General features: G+C 34.1%; 3 protein-coding genes and 2 non-coding genes across 5 annotated transcripts; 1 reads left to right on the plus strand and 4 right to left on the minus strand.

The window, feature by feature from the left end:
• Positions 1-1619: 1619 nt before the first annotated feature.
• Trnae-cuc (transfer RNA glutamic acid (anticodon CUC)) lies at positions 1620-1691 on the plus strand. Its single transcript has one exon. It is a non-coding gene; the product is annotated as a tRNA-Glu (tRNA).
• A 443-nt stretch (positions 1692-2134) lies between these two features.
• On the minus strand, positions 2135-2207 carry Trnar-ccu (transfer RNA arginine (anticodon CCU)). Its single transcript has one exon. It is a non-coding gene; the product is annotated as a tRNA-Arg (tRNA).
• Positions 2208-3866: 1659 nt separating this feature from the next.
• LOC130622431 (potassium channel subfamily K member 15-like) lies at positions 3867-6217 on the minus strand. The gene is made up of 3 exons (XM_057437895.1): positions 6057-6217; positions 4842-5003; positions 3867-4707 (listed from the first exon to the last, which is right to left on the minus strand). Exons 2-3 carry the CDS (start codon positions 4993-4995, stop codon positions 4127-4129), a joined length of 735 nt encoding a protein of 244 aa, XP_057293878.1. The 5' UTR covers positions 4996-5003; positions 6057-6217; the 3' UTR covers positions 3867-4126.
• A 904-nt stretch (positions 6218-7121) lies between these two features.
• On the minus strand, positions 7122-7787 carry LOC130621394 (uncharacterized). Its single transcript, XM_057436679.1, has one exon. It carries the CDS (start codon positions 7785-7787, stop codon positions 7122-7124), a length of 666 nt encoding a protein of 221 aa, XP_057292662.1.
• A 7234-nt stretch (positions 7788-15021) lies between these two features.
• On the minus strand, positions 15022-20188 carry LOC130622344 (uncharacterized). Its single transcript, XM_057437801.1, has 10 exons — positions 19767-20188; positions 17791-17950; positions 17626-17719; positions 17390-17553; positions 17229-17308; positions 16949-17141; positions 16596-16805; positions 16434-16511; positions 16131-16278; positions 15022-16051 (listed from the first exon to the last, which is right to left on the minus strand). The coding sequence occupies exons 1-10, from the start codon at positions 19817-19819 to the stop codon at positions 15957-15959; spliced, it is 1275 nt and encodes a 424-aa protein (XP_057293784.1). The 5' UTR covers positions 19820-20188; the 3' UTR covers positions 15022-15956.
• Positions 20189-20655: the final 467 nt, after the last annotated feature.

The raw sequence follows: 20655 nt of genomic DNA on the forward strand, positions 1-20655 counted from the left end.
GAAATTGACTTTAACCCTTTGGATTGTGTTTATTTGTAGTGAATGTATCACACTAAGGCACACTTTTTGCTGTTTAACACAGTATATGTTGCTTTTATGAATACTTTTTCCATAGTTCATCTGGGAAAGTTGCTAGCTAAATGAAGGGAAAAAATCGTAGCATAGATATAAGGCTTGCTAGGTTGCTAATCAATTTGCTTAATTTTTAACCCAATTTTAAATTTAGTCTTATCAACTTTGTTGTTTATAAAAAAGCCTTTTTAAGACCTTGATAACATTTTATTTTATACTTAGCTAGCTAGCTGTCTAAGCTAGCTTTCGTTTTGTAACCTTATCGAATGTATAGCTAGCCAGCTAGCTTGATGCCACCATCTAAGACTCGCAACTCTTTCCCAAAGAGGTTCTTGACTTGTGAAATATAAAAGCTAGCCAGTTAAATAGAGCTAGGTGATCTTATGTATCAGTATATTTCAACAAAATTAACTTTACCCAATCACACGTAATCACATTCTTTTGATAAATAGTGCTTCTTAAAAGATTCATCACTATAGAATATAGTTTAATGTATGAACAAATAATAACTTGGTTTGAAAGAAAAGTTTCTGAAGTCAAGCGTTGAAAAATATAAACAACTAAGGTCCATCGTCCTCGCCATGTGCATGTGAAGAACGAGGACTCGATGAAGTTGCTTTTACTAGCGAGACAAATCATTAATTATTTATAGTAACCAATACACTGGTTATGAAAATCATCCTTACCAGGGCATTGTTAGTTGTCGAGTAAGCGGAGCGGCTTTAACACCAGACAACAAACCGTGGGTACGGGAATGGCAATCCTCAAGGGAAAACTCAGCACTTTTTTGTCATGTCATTTTTATTTTGTTGATCCGAGACTTTTTCTTGCATTAAGTTTGCCCTTCCCATTGGCTAAAAATAAATTCTTAGAGAGAGTGGAAAGTACCTGCATCTCTATTTTAAAAACTTCGCAATAATATCTTTTTTTTATCGCTTATCAAAAAAACAACAACATAGAATCCGTCCTTTTGACCTGGTTTCTACATGGACTATAGCGTTTTATTTTTTGATTTTAAACGTATCTATTATTGCTTTGTAAGTCTTTATATATTAATTATATCTTTTAAGAAAATTTTAATTTCTGTTCGTTTTTCGATCCATTGTATGTAGAAAGCTGCTTGTCGTAACGTGACAACAATGAATAAAGAAAGCCTCTGCGATGGAAACCGGTAAGTCACAATAGCTCACTCACAATAGCTAGGGAGAGTTGGCTGTTGTATGATGTACATATACGTTGTTTCTTAACTCCATCCCTACACAACATAAAATGCTGATGTTGTCAATCAACAACACAACAATAACACCATGTCTATTTATGACTGCATTTTATTTAGAAAATGTGTTTTCCCAAGAAGGAAATACTTTAACTTAGTAATGAAGGGAAAGACCGGCAACGATAACACATAGAAATGTATATATTTTTTAATTTGCAAAAGATGACCTTGTTATTACCATTTGGGAAATATTTTCTTTGATAAGGTTGTATATGTCAAATATAGATACGTATATTGAATTACCGAGACAATTAAGAATAAGTTCCATCCATCCCGTGTGGTCTAGTGGTTAGGATCCGGCGCTCTCACCGCCGTGGCCGGGGTTCGATTCCCCGCACGGGAGTTTTTTTTATTTTTATTTTAGGTGGATAAGAGTAGTTTTAGGTGAATTAATAAACTCGTCTTTTTACGGAGGTGCATATTGGTTTAATCGTTTTTCCGGGTTAAAAAATACCACTGTTCGTCTGCCGGCGTTATTAAAAATCCAAAATGGCGATTTTAGTGCGATATGATCTTTTAAAATTTTTAAAGCATTTTTTACCGCGAAAAAGTATTCTGAATTACGTTATAAGTTACTATCTTCAAGCTACAAATAGCAAATGCGTTACAGTTTTGTCGGCTTTGCTGTGACAAACTAGTTCCCGTGGTTTTTCTACGAGAAAATAATTCTTTTCCTTTCTTAAAAAATGTTTTAGGCATTCATAAAAAGCACATAGGGTTTGATATGAAAGCCAACCCTGGAAATGTTTTGCTCGCGATTGATTTTGAGGGGAGATCGATCGTTAACACTTCCGACGGGACTCGAACCCGCAATCCCCGGCTTAGGAGGCCGATGCCTTATCCATTAGGCCACGGAGGCATGCCTATAAATGTATTTTTTGAATTTCACAAAAACAACCCTTCTTCACATCAATAATTTTCGTTGTCTGTATGTTCTAGGTTTGTCAATGCGAAATCCGTAAGGATCAAAAAAGTCAGATATACAGAGGGTTATTACAATCAAACTTAGTCAGGTCTTATAAATGCGACAACTCTCTAACCTAATGGTTGCGTGCAACTTTATTTCGGAATCCCTGCAAAACCCGATTTTTAACGAGTTTGTTTTGATCGCTCGCGTATAGTAGATTAATTACAAGATTACTCGATTTTCACTAACAACCAATTACCACGTATTTTTCTGGCTGGGACATGCTGAAACTATGGCGCGTTCGTTGATTTTTAGAGAACTTTTTTGTTGACATTTTCGTCTTCTAAAAGTATTTTATTTTTATAATACTTGTTATAATTTATGTTTTTACATGTTAAGATACATGTTAACATGTATCACGTTTTCTAGACATAGTTTCAAACAAACTTATTTTAAGACATTGGCTACAAACATAGATGTTGGGAGAACATCCTATAGCCTAATTTATTGCTATTATTTTAAGGTTTTTTATTTAGTTTTTTTATCTTTTTATTTTTGCAAACATTTTTTAAATTTTTTGTTATTTTCGCTAATCTGAATTTTACTCAGCTGCAACTGTGGTTGTAGTTAAGTGTTATCTACTTCTACCTAATGGGCTATCACGTAAAAGATATAAAATAAAGACGGCTACAGTTTACATTTACATATATTATGTAGTTCTAGGTAGATAAGAAGAAAAAAAATTGTAAATCATCCTTTAAAAAGGCAAAGAAACAAATAACGTTGAAATTAACGTAAGTGAATTTCGCGAATAGTTCCTAAATAATTTTCACAGAAAATAATTTTCGCCAAAATTAATTCCCATAAGTGGATAACTTACCAACTTTTTAAAAAAGTTCCTTTATAAAAAAATATTTTTGCTTGCATAAATGGCAAATGGGCTTCGCTTCGCTCGGTGGCTTAGCTTTACAATAAAAAAATATTGTTTGAATCCCTTAAATTTAAATCCACCTCATAGCAAACGCCGAATTACAATCAACTAATGATAACACAAACTAGGCGTAGTCACATCTTACCCTCTTAAAAAGTACAAAAATTAAAAATATTTGTTCGGGTGAGTGAGGCCATTCGCGCTCAAAACAAAATATTTCCCGATATTGACCACGTAAGCAAAAAACAATAGAATTAACCAATCTAAAAACGCGCAGTCAGTTCTCTGACCGCAGTAAAATCGTTTAAGACCCAGCGTAATCGTGACCCCAAGCTGAGCACTTGTGAGCCCTTGTACACACACGTTTAAAAATATACAGGCATATATATATACACACTATCGCACATCCGAATAGGAGAAATACCCTTTTGTATTGTGCAATATTTACTGACGTCATTAAAATTTAAATGGCGGAGTTTTTCTATTGTCCTTCTGAAAAAGTGAATATTTTCACTGGCCTTTACAGGTTGTAAATTACAGGTTGTAAACAATATGTTTATTGTTTAGGACAATAGGAAATAATGATAGCCTGATTAGAGTTTTGGTATTCTTTTAACAAAAAGCATGCAACAAAAGTGCTAACACATTCAAAAATCCTGTTTAAAATACTTCCTTCAAGATCCCCGATAACAAGACAACTTTATTTTTTTTAAAAAATCATTTGTGATTACATGTGCTGTACGATATAACAACATCAACACTAGACAGCAATATCCATTTCTCACTACTACCAATCTGAACTGAATGCTTTATAGAATTTATGCATTTGCGTTCATGCATATCTTATGTCTTTCATTTTTTCATGTATTTCTGATCTATTTTGCTTCGCAACTAAAACCTAGCCCCATTACACTCTGATTTTTAATGGATATAAAACATTTTAATCTTTAACGTAATTTAATCCAAAGCTTGAATTTGAATCCCGTTGTATTTCGTAGCACTCTTTCTCTTCATCCTTATAACAACAAAATATGATGGACCAAACCCCTCGCGAGTTGTTATTAACTGACTCGATCATCCCTTGAATTGCCTCGATGAACGACGCAAATGTGACCATGCAAAACAATTGAATAACGACGCTCACTAGTGAGTTGACGAGGTTTTTCTCAGGAGGATAGCTTGGCACGAAATCACCGAAGCCTATTGTTGATATGGACACGAACCAAGTGTAAACCGAATCAAGAAACGACCACTCGTTCATTTCGTACATTGCGTATCCGCCCAAAAACAACTCGCCTACGCTTAACAAGAATAACGCGATAAACAGCTTGAAGTGTAGATATGCCACCTGTTTGTTTGTGCAGCAGCATCGTTCTGTGGCCACGATGAACTTTTTAATGCAGTGATTCAAAAAGGAGCCATATGATACCAAACAAAACATAGTGATTGGGATTCCGATGATACCGTAAATCATAGTGAAGATTTTTCCCCAATTTTTCTTGGGTGTTATATTACCATAGCCTAAAATAAGAAATAAAAAAAGTTACAACCTTTTAGGTGTTTTTTAAGGAGGTTTTTTTGTTTCTTATACTGTTAACGGGAACATTCGCACTCTTTTAAACATCTGGCAGCGTAAAAGATAATAAACGGCTTACCTATGGTGGTGACCACCGTCCAACAAAAAAATCCGGCGCTCTCATAATTAATGTGTTCGATTTCTGCAAAGATTAAAGTGCCGGCAACGAGCGTAACAGCCAGCAAAATGGTGCGGTGAACTATGACCAACAACAACTGTACTGTTTTGTACATTTCTGCGTCTATGAGAAAATCAGATCACAGTAAAATCTTGATCGTTAACGTTTTTTTATAAATCTATTTTTTGACGCGTTTTACACAAACTATGTATGAGCGGGCGAAATTCTTTATATATAAATTAGCACGCTATGCTGTAAGAAATCCTTTATCGCATCTGTTGAGCAATGCTTTGTGTCGCCATTAAATGTATGGCGTGAACGAAATCCTTGTTCCCACCACCACAATCTCCCAGTGTAATCCTCTCTTCATGTTTTGATAAGAGGTGTTGAACGGCGCTTAACTGTTGCTACCATTTTGTGTAGTTGAACTTGAAGAAAAAGTAAGTAAATTTTGTGCCACAACCCTTGTCTTTGCTTGTTTGTTCTTTTTCCAACACTTGTGTTCACCGTTAATATAAACATAACTTGTGTTATGTTTGTTTTGTTTTTCTGACACGCAGTGTAAAAACCCAGGGTACGCACGAATCAATACAACAATTTATAAGAACAGTAAAAAGAGAAAAACAAGAGAAATTCTAAATTGGAAATATCACTTGGGAAAAATTGCTGCAGAATTATTTTCGCGATTTTGGTAAAATTTGTGTGCAGTTAAATTTTTGGTCTAAAAACTGGCAATGTGCTGTAAACTAAATTTTCTCTTTAAAATATAATAACAAAATAAGAATAATTTGATGATAAAAATAAGAACTCATTCCTAATAAAAATATGCCTTTTTTTCTCAAACATAATTTTCTTGCTACTTTGTACCTGTCTACATAATATCGACAGTTAGATTTCAACGACATTTTTTACCCTTTTTCCCTGAATTTAACGTTTCGACCACGCCCTTCATGTTTTTTAAAAATGATTCGCGTAAAAATACAGTATAACACTTTATGTTATTTTTTGTTGCATGATGTTATCAAATATTTGTTTGTTTATCGATTAACTTCTTTTATTTTTATTGATTACGTTACATCTTATTTTTCTCTTTTCTTTCTTTTATTTTTTATCGGTTTTATTATTTTATTTGTTTTGGTTGCATTAACAAAAGCAAACAACAACAACTCGCCCTACCTTTATTTAAGTGAGTGAATTATACTTCAAATTCTGAATTATCTTGAACTTGTCGCATTCATGACTTTACGTTAAAAAATATCTTTTCGATAAAGAAAAACGTTTAATATAGTAGCTGACTGATCAATACACGATTCAAGCGAGCATAAAAAATTTATCTTTTCCGATCTACGAATTTTGCATCAATAGAATATATTTTGCTTCATTCTTCTTCTCTCCATCGTGGTGTTTCTTCCAACTGTTAGGTAGTAATTTGTTAACAAGAAGAAAAAAAAAGGGAATTTAGCAGGGCGGAGGGTGTGTAATTCAAACAGAAGGTTCTTGTGTTTATAGTTTCAATGCTTTTTAATCAATCAATTTTGTTGTATTCCATCGATATTTTTTTTTCCTTTGTATGTATGTATGTATCAGCTGTCTTCGCTTCTATCATCTACTGTAAGATTTTCTTCAGTATAAGTAGTTGCTTCAGCTGCAATATATATGTGTCTTGAAAGGGACTTCCATATACTTCGATCTTCAGCGATTACCCTTAAGACCTTTAGGTCATGTTTCGAAATCAATTGCGAGACGCCAAATTTTATTGCAAAACTGTTATCAGATTCCACTGCTCTTCTTATATCATTGTTTAAACTGATTGGTAACGTAATTCGTTGACGACCTTTGAATTTTGATACTTGCGATTGTTCAAAATAGTGATTCATAGCCAGTTGAGCGGGTGTGTCTTTCTGTAATCTGAGAACATGCCCAAATAACCTCCATCGAGCTTGGATTATATCCAATGTAATAGGTCTTGTTTTTGATATTTCGTACAACTTCTTGTTCCTTATTGTTACTGGGTATTTGATGTTTAATACTTGACGAAGTTGTCGACGATGGAAGGAATTCATGTTCTTTTCTTCATTTTTGTTCAAACCCCATGTGCCACAGTTGTATAATAATATGGATTTGACTACAGTTTGATAGATTCTGATTTTTAGCTGAGTACTGATTTTATCTTTCTTAATCCACACATCACTTATTTTCTGTAGGGCAGCTGTTGACAATGCTTTTCTGTTAGCTATATCTTCATGGCTTTGACCCCAATTTCTTGACATGTCTCCACGGTTCATTTGTTTCGTTGTTTACTTTTTTCTTTCTTTCTAGTAATGTGTGTTCTGTTTTTGTTTCGTTTACCAACAAATTATCCTTAGCTAAAGTTTCTTTTATGATGTTATTGAATTTCTTCTTTTTGTTGATGTCATCTGTGATGTGGTCGTAATCATCAGCGTATATCACTTCAGTCACTGGGAGTAATGATTCGTTTCTCTTTGAGTATGAATGTTCGTCAAGGATATGGTCTTTTTCCAGAATTTTTCTAACTTTACGTAAGGAGCTTTCGAAATATATGTTAAACAAACAACCACTTATTCCGTCACCTTGAGGACTTCCGATGTTACTGGGAAAAGGTGTCGTATCTACATCTTTCATTCTGATTTCAAGATTTGTGTTAGCAAGTAAAAATCGAATTAATCTCAATTCATCTTCGTTTATTACATTACCAAGGATGTTTAACAAGTCGTCTCTTTTGATGGTGTCAAATGCGGAACTCATGTCGATACCTGTAATATAAATCTTCTCCTGGTATTTTTCAATTCTTGCAACTAACCAGCGATGAGTCCATACAGCATCTGACGTGCTTCGATTTTGTCGGAAAGCACTTTGGCTTAATGAAAGGTAGTTTTTCCTTTTCATTTTGTTTTTAGCAATAGATATATATTAGGTCATTTGGATTGTATTTGTTTGTAGCCATAGTGAGGAGTTTTTTTTTTACTTAAAAAAAGTTATGAACAGTAACACAAAGCCTGCTATGTATTAGCTAGCCTGTAATTGGATCAAAAATTATATATAATGTATTGATTTTTTTTCAAGGAACCATAAAATTATTTCCAAAATTCACTTCAAAATTCTGTTTTAAATAAATATATTTTACACTCGCCTTTAAAGAAACTTTTCTTCTATGAACTTATCACACTATGCGCCACGAATTTTTATAAGTAATTTTCTTTTAAAAAAGGGAGAACGCCCTACGACATGCGCCCCTTATTTTTACTGAGTGAAATATTTCATAAGTATGATTAAGTTCCGCCCACACAAACTAGGATTTGAGACCAAAGTAAATTCAGTTAGTGGTCGGTTATTTATGATGTCTTCAACTTCTAAAAGGACGGTCTGCATTTCCTCAATAGTCTTTTTTTGGTTTTCCAATTGTTTTCTTTAATTATTTTGTTATATTTTAACCATTCCGTCGTAAAAACTTCCATACCATAGTGATAAGGGTAAAAATGCCAACCAATATTCCAATCACTCACAAAAGCCTGTGTTTTTTTCGCTACAAAATTTGTTCCATTATCCAATATTATTTCGTCTCGATACATTTACTTAAGAACCAAACTTCTCTAAGATTTTGCTTCAGCCCTGGAACCAAGTCCAGAACAACATCCCTCTAGACGCTGCACATGTATACAGAACAATCCAATTTTTAAACAATACTTTTTCTTTCCGAAAAACAATCCTCAAATGCCGAACCACACAAGTCCACCACAGCAACGGTAAAAAGTCGTTAATTAAAAATATACTCATCACCGTTAACGCAATTTCGTTTAGGGTTATGAGTTAAGGTAGATGTACTTTGTGGCATTGATGAGGAGTGTGGCGTACAGAATCACCAGTTTTTTTTAACCCAAAATTGTTCTCTAATTGTATGAAGTGTTTGTTTCGTTAGCGCTACGCTTGTTACGCTGATAATCACTATTAACGATTTGTTCAAAAAATTTGTAATCACACTTTATTAAAAGTTATGTGCCGATTCTCAAACTGTAACGAAGCATTTTCTAGTATCCCATTGCAACGTAAGAGACCGCATTGGTTATATCGACTTGTTTATTCATCAAATTTGTTATTACGCTTAAAATAATTTTTCAGGACCAGCTAATTCAGAGACAACCAGTTCTCCACCTTGGTGTTTTTTTACGACAGTTATTAATAAAGCGATAAATCCAGGTGACGAACCTTTTGAATTCGTTTCCATTACTAAAACGGTCTACGCTGTCAACTTGGAATAAATTAACAGAATTAGGTAAGATATTCGAAAACATTATAACAACATTTTTTATTTTTCCTTCGAATTGGGCCGCAGAAATATTTAACTCGCTCTCCAGGATTAGATTTGTTTTAATAAACTACGGCTCAGTTTTCCACAAATCACTATTAATTACATCGCCCAGATAGGGATTTGTTTTGTAATATACATCTGCTGGATTTTGTTATGTACGACAGTAATACCACTTTTTATAGCACAGCTAGCGCGAATCTGAGTGAATCGATTTTCTATGAAAGTGTTAAGCTCTTCGTCAGTGGCTTATATTCAGGCTAAACACTGTCGTTATAAAGATGATTTTCTGATTTAGGTATGCAATTAAACAATTTCAGCTTTCTCGATGTCCCCAGTGAGTGCTACAGGATATGAACGAAGTCGCATCTAAAATGTTATAGAACAGCGGCGTTAATTAGGGGCCTTTGTGAAAACATGCGTTTAGACCAGTCTTGCTAGTATTTGACGAGGCCTCAAAAACTACTCTAAGTTTGGTTGTTTTCCTATCTTCGCGCATCACTTGATGGTGTGATAAATACTATATATTTCTTCTATTCCTCCGGGTTCCGTCACTTTCCAAGTCGCTTATGCTCACTAATCTACTTAATTAACATCTCCGGATTTTTCTTCAACTCGATAAGTCTTCTCTCCAAGGGGGAATTGCAATTTCAAAAATTATTAAATAAAAACAAGTTGTCTGGCTTAAGGCAGTTTATTTAATATCTTCCTCCACTGTTGAGTTAGATTCTTCATCTAATTTAAATTTACAATGTTTCTAAGTTCCAAAATTTGTTTAGAGTATCGATATAATTGGTTTTTGTGGCAACCTTGAAAACATGTCAAGTTTGTGTGCATTTTAGTAAAACAATATTTTTATAACCTGCTTTACCCGTCTCAAAAAGAACCTACTTAACCCAGCCAAACTTTGATTCAAGCGTTATTGGCCTATCTTGACCCCATTAATCGTTCCTCAAACAGTATCCCAATAAAAGTCGAAACCTACTAACACATCGACATTTCCCTGACCTTTCCCCGTCTCAGCCTAATATAAGTTAATCAAATGTTCACAACACTTCTTCGCATAGTTCACTTAAATTCGAAATATATCCGATACAAGTGTAGTAATCAGACTAATAGTATATGCAGTCTGAATATAAAATTTACAAGACAACATAGTTTTAATATAACAAAAAATAATTATTTTATGCAAGGACTTTCACTCAGGGCGGGCGAGTGGTTCTGAAGTCTAACTAACGATGTGTGATATTTTCCCACTTATTCCGCCCTCTTTTCTTCTTACTCAAGTGGCAAAACAAAAGGTACATTGACTGTAAAATTCATTTATTATCATTTCATTGCATTGAAGGTAGTACGTCCTGTCGCAGACGCAGAAATTTTTAAAGACCTAAACTAGCGAAAACAAAGAACAGTGAGTTATTGCAGAAATTATGATACACGAGACTTTGGAAAGCAGAAAATGTCATTCTTCCGAACTTCGCAAGACTACTTAAGCTTCACAGCTAGCGCCCTCGTTGTGATAGCGCTTTATTAAAAAATGAAGACGAATTTGTCATTTTTTACTGTGGTACTAACGCAAACCTTTAATGCGTGCAAATAAAGTGAAAACAGTTTAAAAAGCTACATTTCAAGGAATTTCTAAAGGCACTATTCCGTTTATATTTCAGCTAATTTGTCACCTATTTCTACCAACATGAATTTAGCGATAATCTTCCTTTATTACTGGATTGCATCTCCTTTACCTGTGAAACTATTAGCCGTGGTGCGCGGCTGGATTTTTTTTAACTTTATAAAAAAAGATGTGATAAATGAGGCCTTTCGAATTCAAGAAATATCTTACTTCCGAACTTGGCAAGAATCTTTAAAATCTGCAGCTAGCGTCCTGCATGTGGCAGAGGTTTAATAAAAAACAACGCGAATTAGTCAATTTTTTACTTCTGTATCAATCCAATCCTTCAATGCTCGCTAATAAAGTGAAGCCAGTGAGTCAATGACTTTCTAACATTGTTGGTCCTTTTGAGTTGCATCACACATTTGTAGCAACATGATTTTTTGCGATAATCGTCCGTTATGACTGGGTTGCATCGCCTTTACCAGAAATCGATTTGCCGTGGGACGCGACTAAAGAAGGACTAAAGAAGCGAAAACAATTTAAAAACTTCATTTCATTGACCTTTTAATGGCACCAGTCCGTTTGTTTTTTTAACAGTTGCGTCACACATTCGTACCAGCATGATTTTAGCGACAGTCTTTCATTATGACTGGATTGCAACGCTTTTGCCGTTGAAACGATTGGCCGTGGGACGCCAGTGAAAGGTTTTGAATTTTATAATCAAAATTGTCATAGATAAGGCCTTTCGAATACAGATTTCTTTGTTCTTAACTTGGCAAGATTCCTTAAGTTCTGCATCTGTCGCCCTCGATGTGGTAGCACTATATTAATAAATAAGACGAATTATTCATCTTTTACTTCTGTACCAACCTAGCCTTCAATGCGCGCTAATAAAGTTAAAACAGTTTCAAAAACAACATTTCAATGACTTTCTAACAGTACTACTTCTTCTAAGTTTCAAGAGTTGAGTCTCACACATGTAACAACATGGAATTTTTGCAATAATCTTCCTTTTTGACTGGATTACATTATCGAAACGATTAGCTGTTGGAAGCCAGTGAAATGGTTCTAAATTCTTTAATCAAAATTGTGATAAATGAGGTCTTTCGAATACAAAAAATATCATTCTTCTGAATTTGGCAAGACTCCTTAGGCTTCCCAGCTAGCGCCCCCGTTGTGATAGCCCTTTATTCTTAAAATAAGACGGATTTGTTAATTTTTTTGTGGTACCAATCCAAGCCTTAAACGTGCTAAAAAAGTGAAAACAATTTTAAGAACTACATTTCATTGACCTTTTAACGGGACCAGTCCGTTTGTGTTTTAATTGTTGCGTCACACATTCGTACCAACATGAAATTAGCGATAATCTTCTGTTATGACTACCAACATGAATTTAGCGTTAATCCTTCGATATTACAGGGTACTATTAAACCATTCTGGGAGTATGTTACTTCTGGCAGTCGAAAGATTTCATTTATTCAAATTATAACCCTGAATCTGAAACACACTTAACTCACGATCCACGACCAATCGTTTTACTGAATAAAGCGATGTAATCTATTAAAAACGGGAGATTTGTTGAGTCAGCTCTATGTTAAAATTTGTCTTTATGTTTTGTCTGCCATGTTTGTTCTGTAATTTATTTAACTATTGTGTTGTCAAGTGTAGTTATCCAAGTGTATTTAGTGTAAAAATGTAATCACCTGTTTGTGTCATTGTGTTAATTAAATTTCAATTTGTGACAATGTTATGAAATTTAATTGTAAATTAAACTCTATAGGGAATTTATATTTATTTAAAAGCAGATTTTTCAGTTCACTTGTTCACTTGAAGTCACTGAGGTGATCACATCTTCTTTAATGTGAAGAAAAGTTTTAAATAATCTTTCACAAATTCAATTTTTTTCAACAAGTCTATTTAAATTCTAATCAAGTTTATTTTTCAAAGCTCTCACACTTGGCAAGCTGGTAAGCATTATATAATTTATAAATATTTGTTATTTTTCCTTAGTCACTACATACATTTTCTTATATATTGTAGTTTGAACACGTCGTTACAAGCATAAGAGTGTGAGCAAAACTCGTCTTTTTTTGGTTAACCCTACAAGATTGCATCCTATATAGCGCATTTTGTGTGTCTTGCTTCAGCAGTATCATTTGGCGCAGATACAGGCAGACGACGTCTATTATTATAGAGATGTTTTTGTAAATAGTAATAGCAATGGTAAATAACAATTGTTCAGACACAACAAACAGGTTCTCGGTGATAAAGCTGAATGCTTTCTATTTGCTCCATTGCCGGGCGATTTCTTTACTAACAACGCTATCGACACGATGCTATTTTGTTAAATTTGATTTGTTAGTTTTAAAAAACAAGTCGTTTGTCTGTTTTGGCATACACAGTATCCGTCCTTGGACACCAACATTTTTACTCGGAAGGGAAAATTTCAAAAAGTGTGCACTGGTGACTTTCACAATTTGCAAATTCTTTGGATTTAACCCAAAATTGGGAGATCTACTACTTTTGTTCGGTGCTAGAGCTTAAGGGAGTTTTCATGTGGAAGCGAGCTGGCTCGGCTGAGTGGGACCTCGCTACTATCAAGAAACACATACAAAGACAAAAATGTGTTCATATGACAACCGAGCCAGCCGCCTTGCCGAGATCTCGCTTGTTTTTACCAAGAACTCAGCTAGGCGGGATGAAAATTTTCTACATAAACTGGCCAGCCCGGTCAGGCGCGCTGACTCATTTTTTCTTGAGCATGATCAGGATTATTTTATTTGTAGAAGGAGTGTTTTTTTCTGTTTGGAAATGCCAATCATATTAAAGGTAACTTTTTTGTCAGATTATATAACTTCTTCTAAAAAGCTTTTTAATTTTGTAATATTTGTTTTCTTATATGTTTTAGATGTCAAGGTCCGTGTTAACATGTGATCGTCACGTTTTCTAACCATAGTAACAAACAAACAAAATCTAAGACTTTGAGTACAAACATAGATGTTGAGGGAGCATCCTATGCTAGCGATCATAATTTATTGCTATTCTTTTAAGGTTTTTATTCAGTTTATTTAGCTTTATATTTTTGAACATTATTTATATTTGTGATATCTTTACTCAGCTGTAACTGGGGTTGTGGCTACCTAACTTTTCTCTACCTCTTACTAAAAAGTAAAAATAGCTAAATACAATTGGCTGCAACAAAATTTTCAAGTAATCAATCTTTCTTAAAATTATGCAGCAGAGATAGAGAAGGGTTACATCTGGGACAGCTTTGTGCTCATGATGCTCATCGACTCATCTCCGTCTCAGACCTGCTCCTTTGACACTCAATCTCGACTATCTGGGACACTTGTGCGCATCGACTCCTCTTCCACTTAGGCAGGGGAACGATTGAAATGAGAACCATCACTTAAACTTTGACGTCTTCAAGGACCCATCAATACACAAGTATCTTTGTTCGGAAATTTGTTTTTCCCGTTGCCTTTATTGTGTAGAACTTAAAACTCTGATCAAAATAATGTATAGAATCAGGTGCTTTTGTCGAATGCCTAAAAAGATGGTTTTAAATTTTGCTGACGTTAGCAAAGAACTGCAAAAGGTCAAAAAAGTTTTAAAACGTTTTATACCCGTTGCCTTTATCGTAGAGATCTTGAAAAGTTGATAAAGAAATTGTATAGTAACATGTACTGTTGACAAACGATTGCAGAGATATTGAGGTTTAAATTTTTTTTTTAAATAACGTCATCAATCCAAACATTCCGACGCGGGTTCGGGAATCCAGGTTTGGTAAACATACCCAAATTGGCCCCAGGTGGTCCCTAATTACCCACGCGGTAAAGCTGACGCCACCATCTCCTTTCCAAGTTATTGGCCTCAAAGTTTTAAGCCAAAAAATTTGACATTTTAGGCATCAGTTTTTTGCCTTCATCAAAGGAAAATGAACACATCCACTTTGCCTGTTACAGACACACACAGTCCCTGTATTATTATAAAGATGTTTTGAAACTCGCCAAGAGAAAACTTTCCTTTCAAAATGGCTTGCATAGGCAGCGCACATGTGAAATATAAAGCCATGACTAAAAGATAAACTGCCAACGAATGGGAATTGGTTGCTTCACTACTACAAAAGAATAGAAGGGAGATATTTAAGCAGCTGAGAATATTTTAATGGAGAAGAACGTTCGTAACTGTCGTTTAGTTAGCTACTTTCCTCTTTCACTTCCAATATTTTAATGTAAGTTGCAAAAAACTGTTTTAGAATGGCTGCAGAAAGTTTATTTAGTAAAGTGTGAAGGATGTGGAACAGGGGATTGTAATTGGGAGCTGAAGGAGAACCTTGTCGACGAAAGGCTAATTAAGTTTTTGTTTGTTTTCTTTGCTGTTCTTTCTTTTTTATGTACAATTATGCTGAAGATATTATGTTCAAGATATCATGTTAAAAAGTAAAAATAAAAATAAACTGTACTTTTCCCTTCTACCTAGTTACTGGCCCAATCCGGCTCCTTAATAAATGGCAGTATTGTGTTCTGTTGAAGTTATGTTGTCTAGCTTAAAAAACTGTTTAAAAGAAATACTAGCTTCTATCACATAGTGTTTCCCCATTGATGTTTTTCGTTTCTTATTTCAGGAAAACAGTAAAATTGAGGGCAGAGATGTTTCATGTTATGGTCCAGAGGACTTCCGTCATGCATAACTGCATAACTCTGTCAAGGGTGGGACTCTGTCTTTATTAAGGAAATGGGGACTAAAAGGTCCAATAACTATCCTGTATCCTGTATCCTCTGTATATGTGCTTTTTTACAAAAATACCTCTGGTGAAGTTTTAGCAAAAAAGAAGCGGCTGATACCTAGGGTTATCATATCCTTTGTTGAAATACGTTTTACTAACCCATAGTGTTGTGTCTATATGTGTAAACATTGTATTTAATTTTTTTAAGTTGATTTTTACGAAATATGTGGAAGTCTACACATCGGTTAAATGTATTTTATTTTTCATAACTTTGTAGAATTTCTTCAATTAGCAAAAGTTTTTATTGCTTGATGCTGGTGCTCTTCTAAAAATGTCTTTTCTTTTTTGGTATATGTAGGTTGATTACTTTCTTCTCGTTCTCTCTACATCTTCTGCCTGTAAACTCGTAAATCATTTTTCACCTTTTAACATAGATTCACAAGCATCCCATTTATTTGTTTTGCGCTGAAAGATCTTTTTAAACTCGTCTTTTTTCTTTTCAACTCCTGTATGTAAATTAAAATAGAAATCACTATGCTTATTAAAATGCTACTTGCCTGCATTATTTCACATTCTACTACTAACCTTGTCCACTAAAAGGTCTTAGTGTTCCAAATCTTCTGAGTAAGTCTGGTACATGTTTAACAAAGATGTGAATGTATGGTGTCACAGAAATTGACGGGTCATAGCCACATCCTGGCATATTTTTCAACATTTCCACCCATTTAACAACCTGTATAAATAGAGCGTAAAAGGACTGTTATATGTTATGTTATAATATATATAATGTTGAGCTCCTAATCAAATAGCTGTACTTGTCTCCATTGTGGCTGCAGATGGGTTTTAACAACCAGAACATACACAAGGAAGAAGTCTAAAAATTCTAACCTCTATCTCAAAAGTATCGATTTCAATTTCAGTGAGTTTTGTTGACCTGTTCATTTTTTCATATAGTTGATCAAATTTCTAAATAGAACCAGTTTTCATAAAGCTCTGGATTTTGAATTACCCAAATATTTCTGAGACTTGTCCACACAGAAATTTTACTACCTGCCATAAAAGTGTTGTTTCGGAAGCTTGTTCCAATGGAAGAAAACTTGGGAAATAACTTGGAAGTTTCTTCACTAATGTTGTTTTGGAGGATCCCATTAAGGATGTCCACTCCACCTTGTTGTTATTTCGCAGAATTTTCATGGGTACACCAATACTGTGCATTTTCTCCAGCATGACATACTCATATTTTATTTGCGGTTTTTCTTTCTAAAAATGCAAGGTATGTTATGTATGTTAATTTAGCACGAAAACTATGCCTTTATCTTTGAAGAATGTCCAAGTTTTGTCCGATTACAACTGCTTTATTTTGTTTAAAGCTGGCATTATAATAAAATAATATTTTCATTAACCTCATCTCTGGCAATAACTGATTGGATTAAAGCATCTTCCAGTTGGTCACTTATTCTTAAGAATAAATTTAGCTCATCAATGATGTATGATGTAACTGGAACGCTTGGAAAAATTGGTGGATTTGCGCATCCATTGTCTTTTTCCCAATATCCATGCATAACTCGTTGTTCACCATTATTTCTAAGATCCTGTCTAAGAATCAAAAAGTGAGTGGGAAAAGTTTAACCTGTTAATAATTCATCAAAGCACAGTTTAAAATATTCAAATTCAACTTTATACCTTTTAGCTTCGCTGATGTAGCAATAAATACAAGAGTGATTGTTGTTAGCACTCTCCATTCCCAGGCTCATCAGAAGAAACTAAAATATGTTAATATTATATATTAAACTTAAAGGTTGAAATTATGTTTGTGCATTTTAGTGTAATATGTCCTTACTTACTTCATAGTCACCTCCAATAAACAGCGTAATTTGTTGGACTGACGTGTCACCATCACATTTTCCTGTTTTTTGAATGTGCTCAACATCGTTTATTACGTTGCTAAGTGATATTCTTAGCTTTTCGTAACTTTCTTCAACTTGCACAACAGCAAATGCCTTGTTTCCTAAATATTAAAATTGTATTTTAAGTTCATTTAAGTATAAATTACAATGGGGTATTTTAATAAGTTTCTTACCAGTGCTGGAAATTTGGTCATTGAAGCAACTGTATGTGCAGACCAGCAGTGAATCGTCTCTGGATAATTTTGTGCCGTGAACACTTACTTTCAACTAAATTAAATTATTTTTTTACCCTTCGACTCCATAAATTTTAAAGTTATTTAACTTTGTTTTATACTTACATTTAGATTTTGCATTCCTGAAGATACCAGGGGTTCCGTTTTTAACATGTCGAACAAATGTATTTCCGCTCCTGGTGCTTGTCCCGGTGTAAAAGAAATATTGTATTCATTCTCCTGCTGTTCTTCGCCTTCGAATTCACCGTTATAAATCGTTCTAATACTAGAAAATTATCACAGTTAAGTAACGTTGCTTACCGTTTTCTGCGACCATTGGCACATGAAAAAGATCATCATCAAATGTTTTAAAAAACACACTAATTAGTGGCAAACCATATTCTTTGGAAAATGACAACGCTTCCCGAGAAGTTTCTCAATAAAATTATAAGGTAAAGGGTTGATTGAGCACGTTACCAACCTCGTTCCCAAGTTTGTTTTCATACTTGTACGAGACCTAGTATTATCTTTTGTTCGACAATTGCGTCACGTTAAATCATGATACTGGGAAGGAGTTGCTGTAAGTTGTAAATTGTAAAAGTGAATTAAAACCTTAATTTTTTTTGTCTTGTTGCTGCGCACCAATTTTGTTATACCTTTTTACCCGGTGTGTTTGCGTTTTCACCAAATGTTGTGTTGCAATTTTTAACTCTTTTTCATAATCAGGCAATTTGGCAAGTTGGGTAGCATTTCGAGTTCTTAATTGCCCTAATCCTTGGTCTGGCGTGGACAAAAAACTTTTCGAGACTACGTTAACTGTATACCTCCACCTCTCCTATTCTTGATTGCGCACAACAGAGGACTTCCCTTTACTAAATTGTGCCTGCGAGCAATTAAATGATAAAAAGATGTTACTATTTTTGCCTTAACTTCTTTCTAGATCTCCTCCAATTGTTTGTACAAATTTGGCTTATTTCGCCTTTCAAAAGTAGGCATCCTTTTAGCGCAATTACAAAGCTGAAATCGTCAGGTGTGACCCTTATCTTGTCGATGAATAAACTGTTTAGTTTTTTTCAGGGGGCAGAAAACCAACTTTGGTTAAGGGCCTCGGCGTACTATTCTTACAATAACACTTCTGTTTTGTTTCGTAATAGCGAACAACACTGAGCATTCATTTGTAAAACGGACTTTGAAATATCACCGGGCGATAACAGCGTGTGTTAGAAAAACGAAGAGTGCCTTAAAAAACACTAGAATAGTGGAAAGAAATAAATATTTTTTTTAAGTAGGAAGTCCTAAAAATTAGGCATTTACAAAGGAAAAATTGAGGTTTTTAAACGCGTATTTGCACGGTAAAAATATAAAATTAATGCATTTTTTAAGTGCTTAGCAAGTATTTTAAGCGAAAAATCAATACCATTTGTTGGAAGTACGAAAATAAACATTGCGTATCCAAAAAATTAGAGCAAAGTAATGGGGATACCCAAAAATGCGACGAAAATACGTCGAATTCTGCATTCGAATGTAAACTCACCCCCTGACATTGTGTATTGTGCGCAATGGTAGATCAGGATGTCATTGCATTCTCAAGGGTTTTTTCTTACCTGACATTGCCATACCATTTTCTTTTTTCTTTTTTTTCACCAAAAAAGACGACAAAATTAGGTTTAATATTTAAAAAACAACTTTCTGTGTAGTAAACAAACACATACTTTAAATAAGGATCTGTATTATAATACCCGTTACGTCTGTCTGTTTGTCACGCAAAATGGTACCGCAGGTAGCGAGACGCACGCAATGCTGTATAAAAAGGAAAGGCAATCCCGTGGAGTTTTTCACGGGTCGCTGACTAGTACTATAAATTTTGACCAGCATCAGTCTTTTTTGAAGTTTGTAACGTTTTGAGCCTGGAATATCAGGCGAAAAATATACAAAAAGTTAAAACTGGTAAGTTGAGGCTGAGCAATTTCTTTACAGTGCGAGTCGTCTTAAGCCTAAATATTCCTATAAAGTTTATTTTAACAAAAAGATTTACAAAATATTCGTATATAAAATCGTGTTAAAATTTTTTTATCGTTTGCACGTATAAAAAAGGTGTGTACCTGAAAAAGATATGTTCGAATATACATTTTCCTAACCAAAGAAGCGAAAACATTCTTTCACTTTGACTTCGGACCGACTACATTTATTATAGATGTCTGTTAGAAAATTTGATAGAAAAAATTCTCCGTCACTTTTTTATTAACTTTCAGTGTTAATCTGAAAAGTGTTTTTTTGCTAGCTAATAATTTATTTACTAGGTATTCTTAGCGATTTATTATTTATGTCACCAGCTACCACAAAAAGTTATTCATAGTCTTACTTCGTCTTTTATGCACAGTGCCGCTTTGTGTTATGGAAAGCGCGAAATAATTTTAAATGTTTTTCTCAACAACGGTGGTGGTTTACACGTTGTGTTTTTTATACAAGAAAACATTTTATAAAAAACTGACAAAAATTAAGAAACTTTTACTAGTTGCAAAAATGTATTGTTTTAAGGTAAGAAATATTATATTCACATTGCTTTACTCACCATATTAACAATTACACATCTAGAATACACTATTCTGGCACATCAAAAGACTAATTAGAAATAACCATCTCAGCAAAACAACATCATTTTAGATCATGAAAAAAATTCGAAAAGGTATCATTTCATCTTTTTCGTATATACCTTAATGAATGCCTCCTTGTTGCGCTAAATCAAGTTTTTCATTGAATATCCATCTTTTAGAATCCGTCAAAATAAAGAAATTTGTTAAGAATCTTTTCCCAGTTAAAATGACCTCAGAATTTAAGAAAATTTTACGAATTGGGCGTTTCCTTGTTTTTCTAAATGCAAAACGTATAATATCATACTTGATCCTTTTTTATTAAGTAATACTCGTTAACCCGTGAAAGAATCCACGCCCGTCCTTTGCATATGACATTTTGTGTTTCCGTAGCACGATG

This window comes from Hydractinia symbiolongicarpus, chromosome 12, assembly GCF_029227915.1.
Source record: "Hydractinia symbiolongicarpus strain clone_291-10 chromosome 12, HSymV2.1, whole genome shotgun sequence".
NCBI classification, from domain to species: Eukaryota; Metazoa; Cnidaria; class Hydrozoa; order Anthoathecata; family Hydractiniidae; genus Hydractinia; species Hydractinia symbiolongicarpus.

What these genes read in the sequence shown, in the direction of transcription:
- LOC130622431 (XM_057437895.1), bottom strand. Translation starts at nt 4,995, where the DNA reads ATGTACAAAACAGTACAGTTGTTGTTGGTCATAGTTCACCGCACCATT. An exon ending in GACGGTGGTCACCACCATAG is followed by an intron (nt 4,708 to 4,841) that starts GTAAGCCGTTTA and finishes TTCTTATTTTAG; the next exon opens with GCTATGGTAATATAACACCC.
- LOC130621394 (XM_057436679.1), bottom strand. Translation starts at nt 7,787, where the DNA reads ATGAAAAGGAAAAACTACCTTTCATTAAGCCAAAGTGCTTTCCGACAA.
- LOC130622344 (XM_057437801.1), bottom strand. Translation starts at nt 19,819, where the DNA reads ATGTTTTCGCTTCTTTGGTTAGGAAAATGTATATTCGAACATATCTTT. An exon ending in TTATTGGAGGTGACTATGAA is followed by an intron (nt 17,309 to 17,389) that starts GTAAGTAAGGAC and finishes AACATATTTTAG; the next exon opens with TTTCTTCTGATGAGCCTGGG. An exon ending in TCGATACTTTTGAGATAGAG is followed by an intron (nt 16,279 to 16,433) that starts GTTAGAATTTTT and finishes CTATTTATACAG; the next exon opens with GTTGTTAAATGGGTGGAAAT.